A 20216-nucleotide genomic window follows, 5' to 3' on the forward strand; every position below is an offset into this window, starting at 1 on the left:
TGGACACAGACAAGGGGCCCAGGCACCTGCATCTCCACCAGTCTGGTGCCCGGGAGGGGCAGCTGGTGTGGGTGTGCTTGTGGGACGTGAACCCTCCTTGTGTGACAGGTGCTGAGCTGACATCCTTGAGTCTGGGAGCTCCTTGAAGGTAGTGTGGAGCTGTGTGCATCCCTGCACTGCCCAGCCTGGCTCCTGAGCCACGCAAGGAAGCATTCTCCACATGTCCCTACTGTTTTCAATGTGTCCCCTGTTATGTTATCTCTGGGTCAGCCTTTTAAGAGGGGATCTCTGTCCCAAGCCCCTTCCTCCCACACAGCTCCATGGCTAAGTATAAGACAACACTGTCCTTAAGGAAACCAAACAACTCCTCCAGCCTCTGCAGGCAGCTGGGAGGGTGTGGGGGTGTCCCCGGAGGGACTGGGAGAGGGGCGTCTAGGAAAGGGGGAAGTTCTGGGGCAGCTGTCTCTTTCCACTTCACTAGAATCACTTCCTCTCAGGAGTAAATCTCTTCCCTGAGAAGAGCCTGGGTTTGGGGTGTGTAAAACGCAATTCCCTGAAACTCAAACAGAGAACCTTGCCGAAGCTTCAGTATTGATTTTCCCCAATTCTTCGTAATCTCTACAAGAGCTTGAATGACTGGAAACCCACCAACTTCTGTTCCTTTTTCTCCCTGAAAAACACTTCCAAGTGCCTTCCTACTGAGGGTTGTGCAGCTGAAGGGTTTTGGAGGTACCTTGTTCTTAGTCCCCAGGAGGCCTACAGCCTGTTTCTCGGGGTGTGGTGAGGAGAACGTGGAGCCTTCTCAGGCACAGCTTCTTCCATCCCCAAGGCCTCCCCTCTCAGCTCGGCTGCGCGCTGCCAGGGCCTGAGCCTGAGAGCTGGGCATGTGGTTGAGGCTCCCAGTCTTTGGACAGCACTCCAGTTGCCCTGCCCCGTGGCTTTCCATCCTTATAGGATGGTGCAGAAGATGCTGCGGTTGCTGTGGTACCCACCTTCCACACAGGCTGTGATCCTGCTCGCCATGGCTGTCACCTTCTGCTCACTGTGGGCTGCAGAAGGGCCTCGGAGGGAGTTTTCAAGGTGAGGGCGTGCTGGTGGGTTCACCAGCCGCCATGTATCAGACCTGGAGATACAAAATGACACTCAGTGGACTCTTAAGAGTGTACAGCATTTAGTGAACGCCCTGTACAATCTGACCTTTGGTTCAAGCTCACTGGATCCAGGTGTTTAAATCTGGGTGTAGCCCTGACTGGTGTGGCTCAGTTGGTTGGGCATCATCCCGCAAAGTGAAGAGTTGCTGGTTTGATTCCTGGTCAGGGCACATGCCTAGGTGTGGGCCAGGTCCCCAGTTGGGGAAAAGCAAGGGGCAGCCGATGGATGTTTCTTTCACACATCGAAGTTCCTCGCCCTCTCTTTCTCCCTCCCTTCCCCTTTATCTAAAAAATAAATCAATAAAAGTCTTTTAAAAAAATAAATCTGAGTGCAGGTTTTGTCTCCCAAGTTAGTGATGGCCCAAAGAGGTCGGATACGTGAAGCTAAGGAGCAAAAGTCCTGCATCCTAGTTCCAGCCATGCCTTCAGTTCCGTATGCTATCTTGGACAAGTTCTCTATGGGAGCCTCAATCTCCCCCTTTATAAGGATCTGGATAAGATCGGTAGCTTTCTTTCTTTCATTTTCCCCTCTCCCCACCCCAGCTGTATGACTGTGAAAATGTACAGAAGCTTTATTCACAATCACCCCAACCTAGAAGCTACAGCTGACGAATGGACAAGCAGTGTGTAGTGCACCTGTACAATGGAACACCACTCGGCAACAGAAAGAAGGAACAACTGATGCAACACCACAGGCGGATCTCAGGGGCATTCGGCTGAGGGAAAGATCCCAGACTCAAAAGATGGCATTCTGTATGTTTTTTTAATAAGACATTCTGGAAAACGCAAATCTACAGGGGACAGACGTTGGTGGGTTTCTAGTCCCTGGAGATCTAGTGGAGATTAGGAAGGGCTGGGGAAAATCAAACAATAGTGAAGCTTTGCTCAAGGCTTTCTGTCGTCTGAGTTACAAGGAGCCACCTCTTATACACAATAAACCTTAAACTGCTGAATCAGCAACAATGTCTTTTACATATTTTTATGCTGATAATGTTACAGCAAGTAGGACTGTAAAGGTGTGGATCGAGTCAGAGGCTGGCTATTGTGGAGTGAGTACAAAGCCTGGGGAGGTATGTTCCAAGAACTGCATGCCCTTGAGTTGGGCTGCAGAGTGAGCTCCTGAAAAGCAGTGATGAAAAGAGGGCGGGGGCAGAAAATGATGACCCGGAGGGCACAGCAGACAGCGCCAGGCGGACAGGTCTGGGCTGGGGTCTCCAAAGGGGAAAGAAGCAGATCCCAGGGAGTCCACAGTATGATCTGCTAGGATAGTTGAGAAAATATTAGACTTTCTATTTATTTTTTTATTTTATTTATTTTTTTATTTTATACTTTATAAGTTATGAATATATAAACATACATATATGAGGAGGTTTCCTCAAAAAATAGTTTTACTGAGAGCATGTATAATAAAAATAGAGGTCATCACTATAGAAACAGGAGATCCATCAAAGGCTTCTGCCCATGGACATAACACCACGGACATGACACAACCACAGATGACTGGCAAGATTCACCTGGCAGGATGCACAGGACGGCCTGCAGGGGAATAGCCTGCAGGAGGGCAGGCTGGAGTGGGGAAGCCCAAGGGCAGGGAGACCAGGCAAAGGCTGCTAGAACAGGATAGGGCTATTCACAGTGCAGAAGCGATACCAACAATAATAAGTGATATATTTTTTTTTAACATCAGTGTGTGGTTGCCTCTCACTCGCGCCTACAACTGGGGACCTGATGTGCAACCTATTCATGTGCCCTGACTGGGAATCGAACCAGTGACACTTGGGTCGCAGGCCAACACTCAATCCACTGAGCCACAGCAGCCAGGGCATAAGTGCTAATTTTTATAACCAGTAGAGCAAAGCACTAACCAATCACAACAGAGTCCATCTATTAACAACTGGAACAGCTGTACTGGTAATAGGGGCCATGGGTCAGAGTGAGAGGTGCTGAGACCTGAACAAGGGTGTTGGCAGTTGGGAAGAGGAGGTGCCAGGTACAAGAACATTTTAGAATCAAGAGGATCTGGTAACTGACTGATGTTCGGGTATTAGGGAAAAGGAGGTGGCAAAGGTTTTGCTGCCAGTACAGAGTGGATGATGATGTCATTGAAATGGAGAACAGAGAAGGACAAAGGTTCAGGGCAGATGAGTGTGAAGTAATTGTGATACACTGAGGTAGAGGTTCAAAAGAAGTGACAACAGTGGCAGCAGTGATGAACATGTTTTGTAATACCTAAGATATTCTGCTAGGTCACATGATCTTATTTTACTATAACTTGGTGCTACAAAGTAGCTATTATTAACTGGCTATACTAAGGTTGAGCAATGTTGAATAACTTGCCGAAGGACACACAGCCAGTAACTGGTAGAGCTGAGATTTGAAACCACATGCCCCTCACTCTTAAAGAATGTTTTCTCCCAGAGTGTCAGGCGCAGGTCCCCAGTCCAGGCCTGACACAAAGCCCAAGCATAGACCTTTATCTGACCAGAGCCGAAAGCTGGCAGGACTGCAGGAAGCAAGGGCAGCCGCAATCACTGGGCCTGGCTCTTCCTCAGGGACCTTACTGTGGGGCTAGAAAATTGATTTAGGCACTTACTTTTTCTTGAAGACCAAGAACTTGTTGTTCTGCATGATGCATTCTCGATTGTTTGAGATCTGCTGAAAGATGGTCTTGTTGGTCTTTCCCTGGAAGATGATGTTCTCCTGTACCACAGCCTTGGTGCGGCCTCGCACTGCGATGCCATAGGCCCGAAATGAATGGATCCGGTTTTTTATTACCTGGAAGAGGCAACCAAGGTTTATCATATCTCAGGGACTCCCACACTGGTGGGAGAACCAGGTAAGTGAATCACAGGTTATAAAACTGAGGGGTAAGAGCATGCTAGGTTAGTGAGCCGTGAGCCATGGGAGCTCAGGGAAGGGATATTGAGACCAGTTGCGGGGGAACCAGGGAAGGCTTCCTGGAGAAGGTGATGGGTAAGCTGTAGGAGTTTATCAGGTGCAGAGCAAGGGAGGGATGTTCGAGGAAGAAGAAAGAATGTGCAAAGGCCTGGCAGAGAGGGATATGGTGCCGGAGGCCAGGACCACTGCAACCCAAGAGGCAACAGCGTGTCCCCCTGCCTTTCCTCTGCTCCCTCAGTGCTCAGATACAAAGCCAGGGAATTCTTTACTCCTGGCTGTCATTGATATGAAGCCACAGAGCTGAAAAGAAGCTTTGGGATCATAATTTCACGTGGGCAGGGACTGGGTCAATGTGTTTCAACATTGAAGCCTAGCACCCAGCACAGTGCTTTGCATAAAAAGGGAGCTCAGAGCTCCCTGTCCCATTAGGGAGATAAAAAGGTAAAGGGACATTTACAAAGCACGTGGGAAGTGTTCTGTGAGGCAGAAGTGGGCATAAGCACCCGGGAGTACAGGAAAGGGGTACCTCAACAGCCTGCGGCACAGGGAGGGCTTCCTGAAGAAAGTGACAGCCAAGCTGTAGGACTGAGATAGAAAAAGAGGAAGATGGATGTTCTGGGCATAGAGGGACTAGTGTGTGCAAAGGCCCTGAGGCAAGACTTCTCATTAAGCACCCACTGCATACCAGGTCCCATGTGAGATTATTCTGCTAGTGGAAGAGAGCTAGAATAGCCCTGGCCTTGACCTGGAGACCACGAAGACACCCCACATTGCAGCCACCCTGGTTTCCTGCTGGTAACTCTTCATCTTTCAGGGCCCGGCCTGTATGTCCCCACCTGTGTGAAATCCCATCTTTGCCTTCCAGACTAATTTTTGGCAGGAGGAGTAACGTCCCTTCCAGTGGTGGCAGACACACACACCTTAGTGTTGGACCTGGGCAGCAGCTGCAGCCCACTGCCCCGGTTGCCTATAATGTCGTTTTCGATGACGACGGTGCTGTCACTCCTGGTGATGATGCCATGGCCTCTGTTGTCATAGATACCATTGCCCCGGAGCTCCACTTTGCACTGGGCCTCGACCTTGACCCCACTCTGGCGGTTGCAGGAGATGCTGTTGTTAGCCACCCAGGTGAGCTGGCTGCTCTGGGTCACAGTGATGCCTCTGTCCCCGTTAGCATGGATCACGTTGGTGATGACGTGTAGCACCTCGCTGCTCTGCACATAGAGTCCTGAGGCTGCAGGTGGAGGGGCGGGGAGCAGAGAAAGCACGGGGCGGTCCCAGGATGAGCCCCGACAACCAGTCAGGAAAAGCCTACCATCCTTTTTTGGTCAAGTGTAAAATAACACAGATTTAAAACACACACTTATTTTCTGTACATCTAAGAATAATCATTGCCACTTAAACCACGATATGCCATTATTTGCAAGATGCATCTCATCAAAGATGTTAAAATGTGAAAAATGTGTCTCAGAATTAGTTAGACATGTGTCTGCCAGGTGTGGATTTGGCACTGCCAGGGCAGTGGGCACTGACGTGAGTGGGATTCAGTTCTTTGCTTCACGTTCATAGCTTGTGAGAGTTGATGAAACAGCCACAGAAACAAATATAGTCCCAGGCTCCTTAACAAGTGCCACTGGGGTTTGGGGAGGAAAGGATATGGGGTGCATTAACCATGGGCTCTGAGGTTCAAGTTGTTTTGGCTGTGTGGATGGGAGAAAGGGACTTTCAAGCAGGAGAAACAGCATGAGCAAAGCCGGGGTTTGGGGGACAAGAAAGAGTAGATTCCAGTTCAGGGCACATGAAATCCAGGGGATCGGGGGATTGGGTAAGTGGCCAAAAGAAGGGGCCAATGAAGCTGGAGGGCTAGAAGGGCCAGTTCATAGAGGGCCATTAAGGCAGGGCGGGCACGGAGGCCCTGGAGCGGGGGCTGAGGGCAAGGGGACACTCACCTCCATTGTGATTAATACTGTTCGACTCAACGAGAGCTGTGGTGACAGGCAGGCACAACGGGTCGTCGTCATTCTCCAGCTCCACCTCCCAGAGGATGCCGTCCCTGTCGCTGAAGTTCTCCTGGGCCTCATGGCCTCCGGGGAGCTCACCGGAGCCATCCTTCTGGCTGAACACTGCCACTCCATATAGGCCATTGTAGCTGACGTGGTTGCTGGTGACGTGGGTCAGGCTGGATGACATCATCCACACGCCACAGCCCTTATTAGCTGGGACAGTGAAAGGAGCTGGTCACTGACACCGAGCCAAGGGTGGGGCAGCCCCCAGTGTCTCCCCAAGAGGGGAGGCAAAAAGGGCACTGGCCAGGGAGACAGAGCCCCTGATTTGCTACAGGCCTTGGACAAGTCACTTATGGCTCTGGCTGCAGGCTCCTCCTTCATACAAGAGGAAAAACAACAATCAGGACAATCCTTAGGATCACTAGGATCCTCCATAGGGTGTAAAAATGCTCTGAGGAAGGTCAAGGTCACACTTCCAGATCAGAGGCACACAAGCCCATCATGATGGTGCCAAGGGGCCTCAGAGTTCATCCAGCCCTGCCCCTCCCTGAAGAGACAGAGGCAGCCTCAACCTACATCCCAGTCCTACCCTTTCCTCACTGTGTGGCCTAGAGGAGTTAATGGAACATCTCTGTGCCTCAGTTTCCTCCTCTTTAAAATAGGGTTCATGATTGTATCTACCTCAGAAGGCAGTCATGAGGATTAAATTCAATGACACATATAAAGGGCCTGGCAGAGTTGGGCCTGCATACCTGTTAGCTGCTATCATCATCATCATTGTCATCATCATCATCATCATCGTCACCAAATATACAGTCCAGAAAGATTAAGGCTTTACCCAAAGTCACAGAGTGAGACAGTTTACTTTCTATGATTATCCTATTTCTCCCATATTATCTTCATCTCTCTGGGTCAAAAGAAAGGTAAGAGAAGTTAGATGCTCGTGTGTCAGAGCTTTAGGGGCCCCGTCCTTATGCAACACCTAACTCCTGCCTCCTGCTGTTTTAAATGGGGGTAAAGCTCTCTGCTTTGCTGACCCCACAGAGCCAATCTGCTTACACGGTGATTTACAAGAGGCTCTTGGATTCTGACAGCGGCAGGTGACTGTGGCCTGAGATCAGTGCTATTACTTTATTCAGATGAAGTCTCTGAGGAGCAGGGAAAGGCTACAACTTTCTCTCAGTCCAGACCCACAAGGGTGGGACCTGAGCCTCCTGCCTCCCAGGCTGGGCAGGACCCCAAGCACTGCGCCCAGAACATGCTCCTCACCATAGATGGTGTTTCCTTCTATCAGCCCTTTGCCTTCATCTCCCACGACCACACCGTCAGAATAGCCAAAGCAGATGAGGTTGCTCCTGAGGACGGGGACCCCGCCGCGGCGGATGTCCACACCTCCCCACTGGTTCTCACGAATGACATTTTCTATGGAGAGAGGCAGAAAAGAGGGTCAAGATGCAAGGGCCACCTCCAGTGCTGGCAATGAGGACTTGGGTAGAGGAAGGACAGTCTGGCCCAGGATGCCCCGGCCTTACCCTTCAGTAGTCAGCACCCCAAACCCTGGGTGGCATTTCAGGGCCCAGTTTGCTCCCTGCTTTCCCCGATGGCAAGGTCTGCGTCTGTCTTGTGCTCTCATATGTCCACTACCCACTGTACCCACTGTGCCCAGTGGCCTTGGGGACTAGTAAGTCAAGACAAATGGGCATTAGAGCACCCTGGCCAGGCCGGGCAGGAGATATCTGTCCTGGGCATGGGGGGCTGTTTTCTTCCCCCACAAGCCTGGGGAGGCACTAGCCTGTCCTTCTCAGCCTCTGCTCTGGCCTGACCACAGCCTTCCTCTCCGCTCCCCTCCACTTCTCCAGGAAAGGACTGAAGAGTCAGAGTCAGAAGGGTGGTCCTGGGACCATCTGCCCCCAGCACTGCGGCAGGGCAGACTCTCAGCCTCCCGGACTAGAGGGCAATGGCTCATGAGACCCTGTGTGACTGGCCCCTTCCTGCCTCTGAGTCCATCTCACACCCCTCGCTCACCATACGCCAGTCACACGTGACCTCCCTGCTGCCTAGGCCCGCCCGGTGTGCGCCTGCAGGTGGCCCTGCATGCAGTCCTGGCTCTTTTCCTGGCTCCTCCTCAGCATGCATATTCTGGCTTACATGCCACCCTCAGAAAGGCCTGCCCTGCCCACCCAATCTTAGATACCCACAAAGGCCCTCTATCCCCTTATTCTAGCCATCTGTAGAGCACATCTCATACTCAGATATGACTTTTCTTGCTTGGATATGCATGCCTTTATTTATTTGCTTCCCTCTCCTAAAATGTCAGTTCCTGAAACAGGGATGGTGTCTGTTTTGTTCACTGCTGTATCCCCAGCTTCTGCTTACAGCGTGTGCTCAATAAATGTCTGATGAATGAAGGGGTGGATTCAGGAAGTGTGATTCACTGGACCAATATTTTCTGAATCCCTTTCTTGTCCCAGGTACAGCTATGCTCTGTGCTGAGGGTACACTGACGTACCAGGCAGACTTGCTCGCTCCCTTACAGAATTTACCACCTTATAGCAAAGGAGACTGGAATTAAACAGACTGGTAAGAAATGGAGTAAAATGTCCTAGAGAGCAGGCCTCCTGGTCCAGTGAGTGAGTATGTATGTGTATAAAGGGAAGTCAGGGCAGGCTTCCCTGAGGAAGTGACTCAGGCTGAGACCTGAAGGATGAGCGGGAGTTGGCCAAGCAGAGGGCAAATGGGCATGGGTTTCCAGAGCAGGCAGCCAAGAGGAGGGATTCAGACATTTTATGTGGCATAAACGTTCCTGACAGTATCATGTCAGCCACCCAGTGAGATCCTATGAGCAATGGCCTAGCAAAGAGCAGACACTGCTTCCCTACCAGGCCAGCGATTAGCACGGCCAGTGCGTGGGGCCAGCACCCCTAAGTGCTAGCCACTACTCAGCTGGAGGCTAGTCTGTCCAGGTGGAAAACTGCAGGGCGGTAGCGAGGGGGAAGCCCACCAAGTGACTGGCCAGGCTCCAGCATCCCCACCCTACCTGTGATGAGGCCTTTGCCATTCTCGTTCACGGCTATGCCGGCTGCACGGCCCTTGAAAATGTGATTCCCACTAAAATGGAAGGAGAGCAAGACAGGTGAGACCAGACCAATGTCATGTGTCAAAGACAATGCTCACTCAAAGTGACCGCCTTCTTTTGTGGGCTTCCCCATACAGCTCAAGCCCGCAGCAGGAAAAAGCGCTTCTTGACGTCCCAGAAGCCAGCCATTTAGCCAAAAACTAAACTATAGCTATGCCACAGCAGCACAAGGATATCCAAGTCTCTATGGGCTCTCTTGGCTGTCATCCACATAGGAACAGCATTTTAAACGGCTCACAGGTGAAGTCTTGGTTGTGTCAGAATTCCAAGGATGCTGTGGGGTACGCTTGTTTGGAAGTGACTGTGTCCAGCATCAGACTCTCTGCCTGTATTGGGCCTACAACCTTCTGCTCATGTCCAACAGCTCCTCTTTCTTTTCTATTAACTTATTCACATATCCACTGAATGACAATATAAAATAATGACATGCGTTAAAAGAAGAAAACCAGAGGTTATAAAAGGGAGTTTCCAGAAGATCAGACCACATGTACATGAAGCCCTATGAGCTGGGTTAGCCACAAAAACCAGACAGCAAACGAGACAGAGGAAAACATGCTCCAGCTCAGAGAAACACACATAGCCCTTGCTGCCAGGTAAAGGCCCCACAAACGAGTGCCTCAGAAACAGACACCTGAGTATGGGAAGGGACAGGCATTTCTTTTCTAGTCTCTGCACCTTCGTTTCTTGCCTGTGAAAACCAAGCCAGTCACACCCGGATGTTGGCAGAACTGGGTTATCCCTGCAGGACACTTTTGCTATTTTTAGTAATAGTAATGCTGTGATCTCTTTCCCTATTGGAAGGACACCTGCCCCGTCTTAAGAGGTGACCCACCTCCTTGGCACCAGGTAGCTGAGGGATCTAACACCCAATGTACATTTGGCCCTCCAGAGTCTGACACGGGGCCTAGAAGCCCATAGAACATCACTGAACAGGGCTTGGCTGACAAGTTTTCCCTTCTGCTAGGGTGGGGCCTAGGGGTTTACTTCCTCAGGGTAAAAATAGCAAATGATGTGGATGCTGGAAAGCCAGATGTCAGGTGCACCTACACTATGCATCATGGACTTGAACAGTTCAGATCACCTGTTAAAAACCATCCCTGATTTTCCCCCAGACAGATCTGAAGAGTCTTCTTGGATGTGGTTACTATTCAATCGGCTGATAATTACTGAGAGTTTCTAGAATTCACAATCAGAGGCGGTGCTGACCTAGGACAAGCCTCACCCATATTTCCAAGACCTGTGCCACAGCAGCAAACACATGACTGGTCTATTGTTAACACAAGTCTCACCTCTAGAAGGGTCCATGGCCTCTGGGAGAAACATGTATGCATGTATACATAGGGCGGGCAGAATAAAGATAAAAGAAATATCAGGAAACTTATAGGTAAAGGGGACAGATCTTTGATCCAAGAACCAAGGGTGTGATATTTACTGCAGAAGAGCCAGTTTGAGCCCTGTGCTTCCTTGTAGCCAAGGGAGAAAGAAAAGCACAATAGGTCTATAACTCTTACTGGCAAAAAATAAAATAATAATAATAATAACAACAACAATACTGCTGTGGTTTGCCTTATCCAGGCCATTTCAGGGATCTCAAAAATCATTCTGCATCCTCCCCTCCCTTGAAAATCTACCTTCCATTACAAAGAAGCATAAAGGAAAAAAACACACAACTTAGTCTCTCAAAGCTACTATGTTTAATAACCTCAGACACTGATGTAATTATAATATCTCTTGCTCAAAACCTTCCAACAATGTCCCAGCACCCATAAGATAACGTCCAAACTTCCTAGTTTGATGTATGGCAGCTCTAACAAATAACCACAAACTCAGTGGCTTAAAACGACACAAATTTATCATCTTCTAGTATAGGAGGTCGGAAGTCCAAAATGGGTCACCCAGGACTAAACCAAGGTGTGAGCAGACCTGCGTTCCTTCAGGAGGCTCTAGGGGGGGATCTGTTTTTGTCTTTCCAGAACTGATAGGCCGCCCATATTTTCTGGCCTGTCGCTGCAGCACTCCGACCCCTGCTTCGGTTGTCACATTTCCTGCTCTCTGTGATCCTCCTGCCCCCCTCTTCTAAGGAACCTTGTGACTACACTGGGCCCACCTGGATAATCCAGGATAACCTCCCGATCCCAATGTAAAGATTAACTCTTTAACTTAATCATATCTGCAAAGTCTCTTTTGTCACGTAAGGTTCAAAGGCTCAGGCCATGTAAGGCCATTATTCTATTGGGTTGGCCAAAAAGTTCATTTGGTCTTAAAGTACAAATAAAAGACACATTTTTCATTTTCACCAATAACTTTATTGGACAATGTATTCACCATTTGTTACACTACCTTCTGCCATCATTCCAGCAACTTCATAATTCCATCTTCCCAAAACTTTTTATCTTTTTGAGCAAAGAACTGCCTTTTGCAGTCTTCCAGGGAATTGAAATCTTTTCCATTAAGAGAATTTTATAAAAACCGAAATAAATGGAAATTCAAAGATGAATGCCTGGTGAATATGACAGATGAATCAGACAAGCTGTAACAGTTTTTGTCTGGTCATCAAAGAAACATGTGCTCTTGCGTTATCCTGATGGAAGATTGTGTTTTCTGTTAACTAATTCCGGACACTTTTTGACGAGTGCTGCTTTCAGTTGGTCTAACTGGGAGCTGTACTTGTTGGAATTAACTGTCTGGTTTTTCAGAAGGAACTCACAATAGAGGACCCTCTTCCAATCCCACCATATACACAACATTAGCATTTTTGGATGAAGACTGGCCTTTGGTAGCGTTGTTGATGGTTCACTTGCTTGCCCCACAGTCTCTTCTGTTCCACATTATGGTAAAGCAACTATTTTTCATCACCTGTCACAATTTGTTTTAAAATTGGAACATACTCATTATGCTTAAGTAGAGAATCGCGTGTGGAAATATGGTCAAGAAGGTTCACTTATGCAGAACCCCAACATCAAAGTGATTAACATAACCAGGCTGGTGCAAATGGTTGTCAGCGCTTGATTTGGATATATCGAGTAGGTCAGCTGTCTCCCATGTGATATAACATTGATTGTTCTCAGTTAATGTCTTGATCTGATCACTGTCAACCTCAACTGGTCTACTCAACTGTGGAGCATTGTCCAGTGAGAAACCCCCAGCACAAAACTTCGCAAAAACACTTTTGACATGTTTGATCAGTCACAGCATCTTCTCTATACACTGCACAAATATTTTTTTGCATTTAAGTTGTATTTTTATCTTTCTTGAAATAATAAAAGCATAATATGCTGAAAATGTATATTTTCTTCCACCTTCAATATTACAATGGCTACACAAAAATTCACCAATTTTGATAAGTTTTTTAAAAGAATGCACGCTGTTATGATAGCTGTCACAATACAATCTAACAAAATTGTTTCAAATGAAGTTAAAGACAACTAAGCACTACTACGGCCATCTTACAGAAAAAAACAGATGAACTTTTTGGCAATACCTGCCACACTGGGCGATCAAGGTCCTCTGTGCTCTAGCATCAACCCGCCTTTGAAGGCTGATCTGCTCAGTTCCCCCGGCATCTCGTGCCCAGACATACCACTTTTTCTCTTTTACTGTTTTCCCAAGACGCGCTCTGAAGTTCACTGCCTCTTGGCCCACATTGCTTTTTCCCTGGCCATCAAATCCTACTTATCCTTCAAGCACACCTCAGATGTCAGCTCCGCATGTCCCTGTCTCTGACTTGTGCAGCTGTATTTGTGGCTGGGCTCTTCTGACACCTGCACGAAGACCTATTAAAGCACTTGTTCCGGTGAGTCTTCCCTCCCGGTTCTTGCATGCATGTCTATCTCCAGCATGAGATGGCAAACTCCACAGAACAGAGACTGTTCTCACATACTTTTTATATCACTAACCCTTTACACAGAGTAAACACTTAAGTATGTGTTATGTAAATAACATGTGTACATACAAACACATACTCTTAAGGCAACCATGCACGAGAGGAAAAAGAGCCCTGTGACTGCTGTTTTTAGAAGGCTGCCTGTAACAGTAAAAAAGTAAACACCTTACAGGCCTGGTTCAAATATTGTGGGATACCAAAACAATGCAGTCTTCTGAAACTTCCCAAAGTGATTAAATGTAAAGGCCATGCAACAATATGGAGAAGAACATATGGAATAATGCATGGGGAAAAAAATGCTCAGAATATATTTGTTGCACATTACTGCCAGTCATTTTCCTAAAGCACAGACATAACTGTGTGAGTCCTGTCCAAACGGTTAGTGAGTTTCCATTACCTAGAGAGAGAAAACTCCACCTTGCTCAGCGTTGTCTACATAAACAAGGCCTTCCTCATCTGATCCAAGGCTTTCTTTCCATCATCCGTGCCCACCATGCTGTATGGCAGAGACAGACTGCCACAGGGATACAAAAGATCAGGCCACAGTGACCACAGCACTTAAGATTTTCTGGGACAGTCCCAAATTAAAATATCTTTTAAAAATTTTGTAAAGATTTTATTTATTTATTTATAGAGAGATGGGAAGAGAGGGAGAAAGAGGAGAGAAACATCGATCAGTTGCCTCTCGTGACCTCGCCAGCAACCCAGGCGTGTGCCCCGAGCAGGAATTGAATAGGCAACCTTCCAGTTTGCAGTCCGGCACTCAATCCACTGAGCCGTGCCAGCCAAGGACCAGTTTAAAATATTTTGTACCACGGTCACAGCCTGTGCCAGACCTTTTCTCAAGCAACAGTAGACTGTTTGCTAACCCTTAAAACTTCTGTGCTCTGCCGCCTTTGCCCAGGTTGTTCCTTTACTAGGAATGTCCACCACTATCTCCATGACAGTTCTAGTTGTGCCCATATTCCAACTCCAATGCCACCTTTTAAATGAGGCCTCCTTCACCTCCCATCTCTGAGAGCTGTGCCATATGTATACAAGTCATGCATTTGTGGCTAGGGCACAAAGGGCAGAATGGTTCCCTGCCTCTCTGGATAGCACTTTGATAGCATTTATCACAGCTTTCCCCATATGACTGCGGGGATGGCAGAGCCATGGTCCCAGTGGTGTCACTGCCCCCTCCACCTAGAGCTCCCAGCACTGACGGATCTCGGCATGCTTTCACACTGAGGCCAAAAGTAGCCCCCAGATCTTAACACAGCATCCCCAGTGTCCACTATCAACTGACTGGAGCCGAAATCTCTTCTGGGCACATATGTCTTCCAGACTAGAGTAAGCTCCTAGGGGGCAGGGTCTGTCCCTTGTTTTACCTTTGTTATCATTATTAGAAGTGCTCAGTAACATGTGCTGACTAGAATGGCTACATAGTTAACTGGAAAGGAACACAGAAACACAAAAGTGGTTGTGTGATTGTGGGATTATGAGTGCAGTCTCTTCTTTACTTGCATTTGTACAGTTGTTTTAGCAAACAAAACTGTTTTCAAATAGAGGAAAGACAGGGAGTCAGGAAACAGAGATGAGAGAAGAATGAAGGGGCCAAGGGTGAGCAGGACGGTCTGGGCAGAGCAGTGCATACCTCACGATTGGATTTCCGTGGTACAAGATATAAATGCCAGCCTCCTTATTTGAAAAGATTCGATTGTTCCGGATGATGCCTTTCCCATTGCCAAGGATGACAATGCCAGAGCGAAGGCCATGGTGGATCTGGTTACACTGTAAGTGAACATGAGACACCACACAAGACAGATCAGACATGCCAGCAAGAAGCAGAGTCCTCAACCGCTGCCCCACAGCAGGGCCAGGACGAATACAGTGGAGGAAGTAACATTGCTGGGATTCCCTGGCACCCGACAGTGCATGAACCCTGCTTCCGCCCTGCACAGGTGTGTGTGTGTGGACACCTATCAAGGAGGACCTGAAGGTAGAAGTCTTCCCTGCCTGCCTGTGGGAATGTAGTGATGTTGGTCCTTACTGCTGAGGGCATTGGCTCTTCAATGGCAAGGCAGGTTACTGAAAATTTCTGAGCCTCCAAAGAGTCCCCAAACACACAATCATCTGGCATGCCATACCGTCCAGGGTCAGGGGAGCCTACCTTTCAGGAAAGGGCAGCACCCCAGTACACAAGAATGTTGGCCAAGTACATTCCCAAGGGGGCCACATGCACGGAAGTGTGAGCCATTCTAGCACTCACACCTTATTCAGGGCAGGGCTGTGGAAAGATACGACTCTGGGGAACTGAGCTGTCCCATGGGTCATGAGGTCACAGGTGTTTGTGTTGTAAAGAGCCTTGGACATGTTCATTCTAATCCTTCTGTACGAAAGGGAAATAGGCTCAAGATAATATCTGTGGCAGAACCATATTTGAAACCTAGTTTTTTGCCATTTCCTAGTCAGTTAGGTGCTTTTGCACAGTGACAAAACTTTTAGATTATAATAAATACAATAAAATTGTATCGTGCTGATTGTTTACAGCCTCAAATACAATCCCATACTTAGATCAGGAAGTTAACTATGTCTCTTCCAAACAGATTTCACAGAAAATTCTAGTTTGCCTTAAAGGGTTTCATGCTGCAAACTCTCCTATTCTTACTCACTTTCCAGATTTTCTCCTAATGGATGCGGCCGACCCATCAGGGCAACCACAGCCTAACAGAAGTCCCTCACAGGGCTGAAAAGCTTTGAGAGAGAGGAACATGCAATGCTATTTCCATCCACACCTGTTTACAGAGCCAGGACTGATGTGTAGCACCCCCTTCCCACCTCCACCTGCTAATTGGCCCGACCCCTCCATCCCCGGAAAGGCAAACTCATCTCTCTGGCAACAGTGGTGATAATTTCCCAAGCCACCAGCTGAATGGCAAAAACACAGTGAGAGGGAGAGGTTGAAAGAGGACATTGGGTAGGCATGTCTTTTTAAATATAGCTGGAATTTTTCTTTCTCTGAATTTTCAAGGGCAGTCTAGATAGAATGGGTTAAGAACATCAACCCCAAATTAGACTGCCTGGAATCAGATGCCAGCTCCATCACTAGTTGTGTGATTTGGGCAAAATCCTTACTTAGCCTCTTTGTGTCTCATCTATAAAATGGGGATAATTCTACCCCACAGGGTTGTGTAAGGATGAAACCATAATTAAGTAAATATATACAAAGTCCTTAGAACAATCTGGTATATAATAAGCACTACACACAAGGGTGGAGATTATTTTTTCAGGTTAGTAAGAAGTCCACCACATTTCCCAGTTTCTCGGAAACTGGTCTCTCAGGGAAGGCCAGAGTGGAAAGGGGGTGCCCCCTCATCTCATGGGTCTCCTAGGCTAGGATTTTAAGTGGTTTTCACACTGGTGTAAAACCAAACTCACACTATCCATGAAACAAATAATCCTCAGAACTAAATATTCTTTTTATAGCAAAGAATGAACTAACTGGGTGTTTTATTTCTGGTCCCCATGTCTTTTAGAGCAGATATAGGTATCTTTAATTCTTACCAAAGTCAAAGCCAACCAGAATGTATCAGGGCCCTGTGAAATTTCCCTGTGACTGGTCCTTTCCTACCGATGGGGAGACTGCAGCAAGAAGGGCAGGAGCCCCTTGCAAACAGAAGGCATTATAAACCCAAGATGGTAACATTGATTGAAACAGCCTCAGAAAAGGTTTCTGAAAAGCAAGAGCACCCCCTGAAAAGGGCGTGAAGACAGCGAGAAGTACCAGGATGAGTGGGTTGGACTTTTTCCGGATGTCCACGCCAGCCTCCGCATTGTGGTAAATGTTGTTGCCTGCGATCAAGCCTCCACCCTCCAAGCGAAGAAAGATGCCCGATGCCCTGCAGCGGTGAATGTCATTTCTGAGCATGACAACCTAGGCAGAGAAGAGAGAAGCGTTTGCTTTCCTGTCACAAAGGTGTAAACAAAAATCACTTGGGGCCCTGGCTGCTGTGGCTGAGTGGAATGAGCGCCGGCCTGCGAACCAAAGAGTCACCAGTTTGGTTCCTGGTCAGGGCACATGCCTGGGTTGTGGGCCAGGTCCCCAGTTGGGGGCATGCGAGAGGCAACCACACATTGATGTTTTTCTCCCTCCCTTCCCCTTTCTCTAAAAATCAATAAATAGAATCTAAAAAAAAAGCACGTGGGGAGCACCCAGGTCTTTTCCTCAGCGTCTCGCCTGTGCTGATCAACCCGTCGGCGAGAGGCGCTCAGCATCAGCACGGTCACCCTCCAGGAGCAAAGCCACCTCCCTGCCCTTCCTGGCTTTGCCTTTTTCCCCAACTGCATTCCAGGCCTTTAATAAAACCTGCAACTACTGTGAGGACAGAACTGGGAGTACTTGCACTATTCACCTTTCCATGGACCTCACTATGAGCTGACGGAGAAAGACTGGAGACACGATAAGAGATGGGGACAGCCACCCTCACGGTACAGGCTTGGAGGGAAGTACAGCAGCCACTGAGGGCAAAACATTAAGCTCCTTCTGGATTCTTCTCTCCCAACTTTCCCATGGAACAAGCCTGTCACTCTCCAGGAAGGGAACACTTCCCCCAGGGGTGGTGGGAGCCCAGATCATTACAGCCCCCTAGTGCTGGGGGTGAGGCAGGGGCACTGAAAAGGCCCTACTCCTGAGGTTCTTGACCCATGGACACAACAGCCACGTAAGACAAAAGATGAAGCAGGACACGAGAGAAACCACGCACTAGGCCAGTCAGCACAGACCCACCCATGCCAGCAGTCCACGGCTGCAGGGCCAGGCGCATGGACAGAGGTCCTCGCTGAGGAGCAGGAGCAAAGGGAAGACCTAAGAAGGGGAAAAGCCCACTGGCAAGCCTGCAGAAGGTAATGCTACAGGAATGTGAGGCCTGCGGCACCCGGGGATCATCACAGCCACGACAAAACCCAAACCGACCCCATTCCTGACAAGATTGACCCAAACCGTGGCCCCTTCATGGCCTCACCACACTTAAATACGATTTACCTCAGTCTCTACTATCCTATATGAGATTGACTTTCAACTAAAAATTACAAGATACACAAAGCAGAAAAAAAAAAAAAAAAAACCAGTCAGTGACAGTTTTCTCCTTGGGGCCCCAAGCAACTGAGCTCCTTCTGCAACCCTGAACCCTCCTGGGGATGTTCTGGAGGGCAGAGAGGGCCAAGGCCTTTGGGCCACTGGGTTGGGGCCTTGCTCCTAGGCACAGGGACCAGCTGAGTAAGCGCCTCAGCACCCACAGCTCCCTGCTTGTATTCACGCCACTTAGCATATAATGGTCCTCAGGAGACACCATGGATTTTTTCTTTTAGTCAAAAACCTTGAAAATGAGTGTTTCAGGTTCCTTTCTAGAGACTCACTGGCAGCACAATTCCTGCCCAAAGTCGCCAGGGTCATAGTTCAAGAGAGCAACAACTACAGCCCCATGATGGTGTAAAATGGGAAAAACAGTTTCTGCCCTCTCCAAATGAGATGATGGACATAAGGCAAGTGGGCGTTATAAGGTTATGAAAAAGGTGTTTAAAATAAAAAGAAGCAAAATAGCCCCATCAAAGCCTGCCTGCATGTACCACAGGAGGCTTCTCATCAATCAGAAACCATGTGCCTGTGCTCCGCTCAGTGCTGCCCCCCAGCTCGTGCAGGAAGCGCTGTGACAGCACCTTGCTGTTGTTGATACACCGCACTGCGTAAGTCAGGTTCCGGAAGACGTTGCCTTCCATCTTGGCTCGGCCGTAGGAGCAAACGAAGACGCCTCCCTTCCCGTCCCGGAAGAGGCACTTGCGGATGAGGCAGCCCTGCACGGAGCTGGCCAGTGCCAGGGCTGCCTTGTCCTTCTGCAGCTCCTGCTGCAGTGAGTTCAGCACGAGGCAGCTGGGCAGCTGAATGGATGCTCCCGGCAGAGGGGGGCCCAGAAAGGAGCCCCCCAGCACCGGACGTGGGCCCTGCACTTGATAGGACAGTCTGTACGTGAGCTGGTCCTCATCTTCCTCCTCACCACTAGGACTCAGACCTCCATCGCTGCTGTCTGGGGTCTGCGCCACCCTTTCCCCATCGCTGCCCACCTCTGCCTCCTGTGAGCCGGCCTTGGACCCTGGCTTTGGGGAGCTAGAGGCCGGGCTAGTAGGGCTCTGGCTGCCCTCAATGACAATGTCACAGGTCCTTGGGCTCCAGAACTGATCCCTGCTCTCCAGGTCCAGGGACATTAAAGAGTCAGAGTTCTCTGTGGGGAGCACACTGGAAGAGGACTTAATGAGCCCCAGCAGATACTTGTAGGCCCAGTTCTTCTCTGCAGACGGGCGGCCCTCAACAGTCACAGAGTTGTTTTCACTGCCCACAAATTCACAGTTTTCCAGGACACACAGGGGCACGTTGTGCAGGAAGACAGGGGTGTTTTTGAAGGTGCAAAACTTCACTTGGCAGGTGCCTGGGCCATGGACCTGGATGCATCCATTTTCAAAGTTGCAGTTGTCAAACTGGACATAACCTGATGTTGTCTAGGGAACAAAAAAGAGAAAGTGAAGACAGCAGGGATACGATCTGTTCAGCTAGTCAGTAGCTGAACAGCTCTTTAAGGAGGGAGGAGCATGAGCCATTTGTCCTGCTGACCATGTACCTTTCCCCACTAGGGCAAGAGTCAGCTGGCCCTGGGAGGAACCTGGGAGCTGCTCTGCATCAGAGGGAAGATAATTTGGAACTGCCTGCCCTTCCCTCCTTCTACTTCCAAAGAGATGGGGACAAGCATGGGAATGGATAATGGCAGAAAAGTTCATACTCTGTAGCTGGGCCCTTCCTAAAAACCTCAGACCTCAAGTAAATACTCCTAATACTCAAGAAGTGCCTAGTGAGAATAAAACTTAGGGGAGAGAAAATGGGGGAGGGGAAGAAGCTGAAGGATCAGGGGAGATATTGGGTACCATGGAATCAACACATGTTAACACAGGAGGCGGACCAGGAGAGAGTCACTCTAGGGATGACGAAAAATGACTGGGAGAGCTTTGAATTTTTACAAGCATAGGAAGTAGCTGGGATGTGAGCCCAACTCTATCAAGACCTGTAAGGGCAAGGGAGTCCCAGCTCTAAATCTGGGTTCTATGAAGAATGTATC

The 20216-nt window shown here is 48.8% G+C and overlaps 1 protein-coding gene across 1 annotated transcript in view; it reads right to left on the minus strand.

Moving 5' to 3' along the window:
- Positions 1-260: 260 nt before the first annotated feature.
- The window catches only part of FBXO10 (F-box protein 10), a 38946-nt gene continuing 18990 nt past the window's right edge, over positions 261-20216 (minus strand). Inside the window, exons 3-11 of the mRNA XM_090274434.1 lie at positions 18772-19605; positions 16841-16990; positions 14711-14847; positions 9093-9163; positions 7325-7477; positions 5999-6265; positions 4970-5283; positions 3745-3926; positions 261-1123 (exon numbers count right to left, since the gene is read on the minus strand). Of these exons, the coding sequence (XP_090130560.1) occupies positions 949-1123; positions 3745-3926; positions 4970-5283; positions 5999-6265; positions 7325-7477; positions 9093-9163; positions 14711-14847; positions 16841-16990; positions 18772-19605 (2283 nt within the window). The 3' untranslated portion in view covers positions 261-948. The remainder of the gene's footprint in view (positions 1124-3744; positions 3927-4969; positions 5284-5998; positions 6266-7324; positions 7478-9092; positions 9164-14710; positions 14848-16840; positions 16991-18771; positions 19606-20216) is intronic.

Source organism: Furipterus horrens, unplaced genomic scaffold (genome assembly GCF_987537825.1).
Source record: "Furipterus horrens unplaced genomic scaffold, mFurHor1.1.pri manual_scaffold_4, whole genome shotgun sequence".
Lineage (NCBI taxonomy): Eukaryota > Metazoa > Chordata > Mammalia > Chiroptera > Furipteridae > Furipterus > Furipterus horrens.